This window comes from Saimiri boliviensis, chromosome 6 (assembly GCF_048565385.1).
Source record: "Saimiri boliviensis isolate mSaiBol1 chromosome 6, mSaiBol1.pri, whole genome shotgun sequence".
Taxonomy (NCBI): domain Eukaryota; kingdom Metazoa; phylum Chordata; class Mammalia; order Primates; family Cebidae; genus Saimiri; species Saimiri boliviensis.
The window spans coordinates 118,672,306-118,678,761 of record NC_133454.1 but is presented as its reverse complement, the minus strand read 5'-3'; the positions used below and the strand labels follow the sequence as shown (position 1 = coordinate 118,678,761).

The window sequence follows — 6,456 nt, the reverse complement described above, 5'->3', positions numbered from 1 at the left end:
TATTTATTAATTTTCCACACATCAGCTTTTGTCAGAGTTACGAATGACTCTCACCATATTGGCACTTTCCTACTGTGCTCCTTTCTACCCTGAATACCAAAGACCGTAATAATTAGGCAGAAATATCTTGGCTCCTATTTAGCATAAAAAATTACAGAGGATAGATCTTCATCCCTCTAAAACCCTTAGGATTAAGGGTTCTCTTATAAAAGGGATGGGGGAAATATGTCAGAGGTGTTTGAACCAGAGCAACTTCATCCTGACTAGGGTCTGGGTAAAATAATGTTGAGACCTGCTGACTGCATTCCCAGTAGGTTAGATATTCTAAGTCACAGGATGAGATAGGAAGTTGGCACAAGATACAGGTCATAAAGACCTTGCTCATAAAACAGCATACTGTCTGCCAGGCACCATAGGTCACAACTGTAATCCCAGCTTTTTGGGAGGCTGAAGTGGGCAGATCATTTGAGGCCAGGAGTTTGAGACCAATCATGGCCAACATGGCAAAACCCATCTCTAAAAAAAAAAATACAAAAATTAACTGAACGTGGTGGTGTGTGCCAGTAGTCCCAGCTACTCAGATGGCGGAGGCAGGAGAATTGCTTAAACTCAGGAGGCAGAGGATGCAGTGAGCTGCCAGTATGCCACTGCACTCTAGCTTGGGCAACAGAGTGAGAGTCTGTCTCAAAAAGCAAGCAAACCAACAAAAAAGAAACCAAAAAAAAAAAAAAAAAAAAAAACCAGCATGCAGTAAAGAAGCTAGCCAAAACCCATCAAAATTGAGATGGCAATGACAGTGACCTCTGGTCATCCTCACTGCTAATTATATGTTAATTATAATCCATTAAGATGATAAATAACACTCCCACCAGTGCCATGACAGTTTATACAAATACTATGGCAACATTGTCAGAAAGTTACCCTAGATGGTCTAAAAAGGAGAGGAACCTTTAGTTCTGGAAACTTCCCACCACTTTCCTGGAAAACTCATGAATAATCCACCCCATGTTTACCATATAATCAAGACTAACAATAAGTATCCTTAGTCAAGCAGCACATGCCTCTGCTCTGCCTATGGAGTGGCCATTTTTTTATTTCTTTACTTCTCTAATAAACTTGCTTTCACTTTACTTTATGGACTTGTCCTGAATTCCTTCCTGCGTAAGATTCAAGAATCCTCTATTGGGGTCTGGATCGGGACCCCTTTTCAGTAACATTATGGCATAAGAATCTCTTGTGCTATTAAAATTGATTGAAATAATTGTGATAGCTGTAAAATATTTTGTCTTATGGATACATTGTAATTTTACTCTCGTTGGCTTTTTTGACTATTTTCCACTTTTTTTTTCTATGATGAAATGAAGACAAAGTCTGTAGAAGGAATAAAAAACACAGTGACTTGGTGTCTGGAGACATAGGAAAACCTGAATATAGAACTGTCTGTATTAACCTTGCTTGTATTCTCATTTCAGGAGAGTGAAGGCTCAACAGGATCTACTAAAGAGAAAGCAGAAAGTAACAAATTGTCAACTTGTCTCCAAAGCAGTGTAAGTGACAACGTATTCTAGTTTTGATGAACCAGCCCAGAAATAGTTTGAAGAAAAATATGCAGATATTTAACAGACTTGTTGGAAGTACTCAAGGGCATTCAACTCTCATTTTTCTAATTCTGGGATCATGCTTCTGAGGTATATATTTGTAATTAAATGATTTATAAATTAACCAGAAGCTCTTATGCAAGTTTGATTCTCTAGCAAAATATAGATTGGGCACTAGTTCATAAATTAATTCCTCTTGAATAGCTGCTGTCAGTTCCCAGAAGGATGACAACTGTGGCACAAATAGACTCAGAATGTCCAGGTGCAGTGGCACGTGCCTACAGTCCCAGATTCTTGGGAGGCTGAAGTGAGAGAATTGCTTGAGTCCAGGAGTTCTGGGCTGTAGTGTACTATGCCAATCGGGTGTCTGCACTAAGTTCAGCAACACTGTGGTGACCTTCCTGGAGCAAACCACCAGGTTGCCTAAGGAGGGGTAAAAGGACTCAGGTTGGAAATGGAGCACATCAAAACACCCATGCTGCTCAGTAGTGGGACCATGCCTGTGAATAGCCACTGCATTCCAGCCTGGGAAATAAGAGAGACCCTGTCTTGGAAAAAGAGAGAGAGAGAGAGAGAGAGAGAGAGAGAGAGAGAGAGAGAGAAAGAGAGAGAGATCCAGAATCCAGTATTTCTGAATTTACAGAACACCATCACGTTTTGTATAATAACTAGGGAAGCCAAACCTGAGAAGCTAGGCAACTAGCTTCATTCTTGCTAAAAACACTTCTTAGTTGCATCAATGATCATCAGAGGAATTCAATTCCTTGGAATCTTCTTTCCAGAATGCATACAGGTGATGTGTAATGATACCTGTGAACTGCAACCTGACTTTTCAGTCTCAGAACCGCATCTGGTTCATGGCATAATTTTTGGAACGTTAAGGATGCAATTGGGAGCTTCATTAACTCCTCTGGATTCCCTGGCTACCACTAAATGGAGTAAGACACAGCCAGATTGTCCTAAAAAATTAACAGAGCTGGGATTCAATCAATCTTGGCACCAGATCAATGGTCCTGGAAACATTGTTTTAAATTATGGGCTCTAATAGAGCTGGCATCGGCATATGAAAAGACATTTATGAAATTATATTCTTCTAATTATATAACAAATGAATTATTGCTTTTAGAAAAAAATTTGAGTGATGAAGAGCCACTTTCTTTAAATGCCCCTAAACTGATTATACACACTTAGCCAGGCGTACCCAAACTACGGCCCGTGGGCCATATGTGGCCCCCTGAGGCCATTTATCCGGCTCCCCGCCACACTTCAGGAAGGGGCACCTCTTTCATTGGTGGTCAGTGAGAGGAGCACAATATGTGGCGGCCCTCCAATGGTCTGAGGGACAGTGAACTGGCCCCCTGTGTAAAAAGTTTGGGGACGCCTGCACTTAGCGATGGCATGAAAAATTAAAAATATAACACGTACCAACTTCATACAAAATACACACACACAGAGGATATGCAAATGTGTCAACACATACACATACATTCCTTGGACCCTGTCTGCCACTGATAAATCAAAACCTAGATTATAGTGTGGTTTTCTCTTGAACGTTTCTATCTGAAAGAAAACAAGACAGTATGGGGGCCTCCCCGCCCTCACTCTGAATGCTTAGGACAATGCAAACCGGGGTTTCCCAGCTTATTGCAACTGAATCCTCTTCAAGCCCCATCAGCTCTGCTCCAGACAATGCTATCCCCACAGACAGACTATTAGGGCTTATAACAATGAAACCCACAGGACAAGTGTCCAAGAGTTTCACTCCTTTCTTTTGTGGAAACAGCCTCTGCTTCAGGCAAATGGGAAATCCAGGGTTGGCCTTGACTTACAGCTTGCATGTGTATAGGGGAGTCATGGTGTTTCAGTAAGGGTAATGTTGTCATTTGCCTCTGTGTTTCCAATAAAAGGAAACTGGTATTAGAGTCCCAGGAAGGAGCTGTCAGGGAAAATGTGAAACATCAAGTCCAAGAGAGTGAGAAAAAGGCAAAGAGAAACTTTCTGGTGGAGGAAGCAGTAGGGTGTAGGGTTACACTTTTTCTAAATGCCCACCCATGCAACAGAGTAACCAACCAGGTCTGGGAGAAAATTAGGATAGTTAATATGTAGGGCTGTGTTTAGATGTTTAGTATAGCATAATTTCTTCAGTCTTGATGAACTTCAATATTCCAACCAACTCTCATTTTGCAATTAGATTAGCTTAAAGAGAAACTGGTAGCTTTTGGAGAACTGTTGAATTTTGGAGAACTGTTTCCACAGCTACTTTATTTTTCCCTATTTAGTTTGCCTAAAGCTTGCTGGCTGCTGTGTAGACTTCTGGGTGGCTGGAGCTGTCTGAGCCATGAACAGCATCAGGGCTGCCATCCTCTTCTGGGCAGTGGCAGGATGGGCTAAATCAGGCAAGCCTCCAGGAGAGACAGATGAAGTTGGATTTCAAAAATGCAAGGATGCCTTGAAACTACCTGTCCTGGAAGTCCTACCTGGAGGGGGCTGGGACAATCTGCGGAATATGGACATGGGACGGGTGATGGACCTGACTTACACCAACTGCAGGACAACGGAGGATGGACAGTATATCATCCCTGATGAAATCTTCACCATTCCCCAGAAACAGAGCAACCTGGAGATGAACTCAGAAATCCTGGAATCATGGACAAATTACCAGAGCAGCACGTCCTACTCCATCAACACAGAACTCTCTCTTTTTTCCAAAGTGAATGGCAAGTTCTCCACGGAGTTCCAAAGAATGAAGACCCTTCAAGTGAAGGACAAGGCTGTTACTACCCGAGTTCAGGTGAGAAACCTGATCTACACAGTCAAAATCAACCCAGCTTTAGAGCTAAGCTCAGGTTTTAGGAAGGAGCTCCGGGACATCTCTGACTATCTAGAGAACAACCAGACGAGGATGGCCACCTACCTGGCAGAACTCCTTGTCCTCAACTATGGCACCCACGTCATCACCAGTGTGGATGCTGGGGCTGCTCTTATTCAGGAGGACCACATCAGGGCATCCTTCTTCCAAGACAGCCAGAGCAGTCGTAGTGCTCTGACTGCATCTGCTGGAGCTGCCTTCCAAAACACTGTGAACTTCCAATCTGAGGCAAACCACGCCTCACAGAATGTCCTCACCAAGAGCTACCTCTCAAACAGAACCAACTCCAGGGTGCAGAGCATTGGAGGGGTTCCTTTTTACCCAGGCATCACCCTCCAGGCTTGGCAGCAGGGCATCGCCAACCACCTGGTAGCCATCGACCGCACTGGCCTGCCTCTGCATTTCTTCATCAACCCCAACATGCTGCCTGACTTGCCAGGCCCTCTGGTGAAGAAGGTGTCACAGACAGTGGGAACTGCTGTGAAAAGCTATTACACGTTCAACACCTACCCTGGCTGCACAGATCTCAATTCTCCCAACTTCAATTTTCAGGCCAACACAGATGATGGTTCCTGCGAGGGGACAATGACCAACTTCTTTTTTGGTGGGGTTTATCAGGAATGTAGCCAGTCCTCAGGGAATGGGAATGTCTTCCTCTGCCCAGAGTTGGAGCAGAAGAATCCACTGACTGGTAATTTCTCCTGCCCCTCTGGCTACTTCCCGGTGCACTTGCTATCCCAGACCCGTGAGGAGGGTTACAACCATCTGGAGTGTCGTAAGAAGTGCACCCTCCGCATCTTCTGCAAGACAGTGTGTGAAGATGTGTTCAAGGTGGCAAAGGCTGAATTTAGGGCTTTTTGGTGTGCATCCAGTAGCCAAGTACCTGAACACTCAGGACTCCTTTTTGGGGGCCTCTTCAGCAGTAAGAGCATAAACCCCGTGACAAATGCGCAGTCATGTCCAACCAGCTACTTTCCCCTGAAAATCTTTGAAAACCTCAAGGTATGTGTTTCTCAGGACTATGAGTTGGGAAGCAGGTTTGCGGTTCCCTTTGGTGGGTTCTTCAGCTGCACAGTCGGGAACCCCCTGGTGGATCCAGCCACATCCAAAGATTTAGGGGCACCTTCCCTGAAAAAGTGCCCTAGGGGCTTCAGTCAGCACCTAGCCCTCATCAGCGACGGATGCCAAGTGTCCTACTGCGTCAAGTCTGGGCTTTTCAGTGAAAAGTTTCTTCCCCCTGCTAGTCTCCCACCTTTCACTCAGCCACCCCTTGTGAGTCAGGCTGACACCAACACTGTCATAGTGACCAATTCTGAGAATTCGAGAGCCTGGATTAAGGACTCCAAGACCCATCGCTGGAGGCTGGGAGAGCCGTTAGCGCTGCAAACTGCCATGAATGGCATCCATGGGGATGATGGTGGTGTGTCAGGAGGGTCTACAGCTGGGATCGCAGTGGGAACCACCATCATTCTGGCTGTTCTCATCACCCTGGCCATCTATGGTACCCGAAAGTTCAAGAAGAAGGGATACTGGGCATTTGGGAAGAGGCAGGGTTTTGTTCCAGGCATTGCAGCAACTGGAGACACCCCTTGACCAAGAGCAGGGGCAGAGTCGTTTCAGTGTCTCCCTGAAAAGGGTTTCTCTCATCTCCAAATAGCATGGTCATTTCTGATTACTTCTGTTTTCCTAAGTATTAAAATGGCAAATGCAACCAAAATCACATAGATATTTGTGACTTTTTATTTAGGTCTCTGGGCCAGGCAATCCATACTGCTACATGAACCAGGGTTGGGGAGGGAAAAGGGAACAGCTGGGACTCTTGAAGCAAAAACCATCCTGAGACAAAAACAGGAAGGCAATGTCCTTTCCCAATGTGTGTCGCTTTCTTCAGCTGAATGCATTTGTGTAAAGAGAGAAGGGAGAATGTTAACATTTGGATTTGGAAGCTATGCATTTACTCTGAAGTCTGCTGTGGTTTCTAACGTGTGT

The 6,456-nt window shown here is 44.7% G+C and overlaps 1 protein-coding gene across 1 annotated transcript; it reads left to right on the top strand.

Annotated features, from left to right (window-relative positions):
• The first annotated feature begins 3,936 nt into the window (after positions 1 to 3,936).
• On the top strand, positions 3,937 to 6,060 carry LOC101050374 (macrophage-expressed gene 1 protein-like). The gene has a single exon (XM_003920455.2). It carries the CDS (start codon positions 3,937 to 3,939, stop codon positions 6,058 to 6,060), a length of 2,124 nt encoding a protein of 707 aa, XP_003920504.1.
• The last annotated feature ends 396 nt before the right edge of the window (positions 6,061 to 6,456 follow it).

What these genes read in the sequence shown, in the direction of transcription:
- LOC101050374 (XM_003920455.2), top strand. Translation starts at nt 3,937, where the DNA reads ATGAACAGCATCAGGGCTGCCATCCTCTTCTGGGCAGTGGCAGGATGG.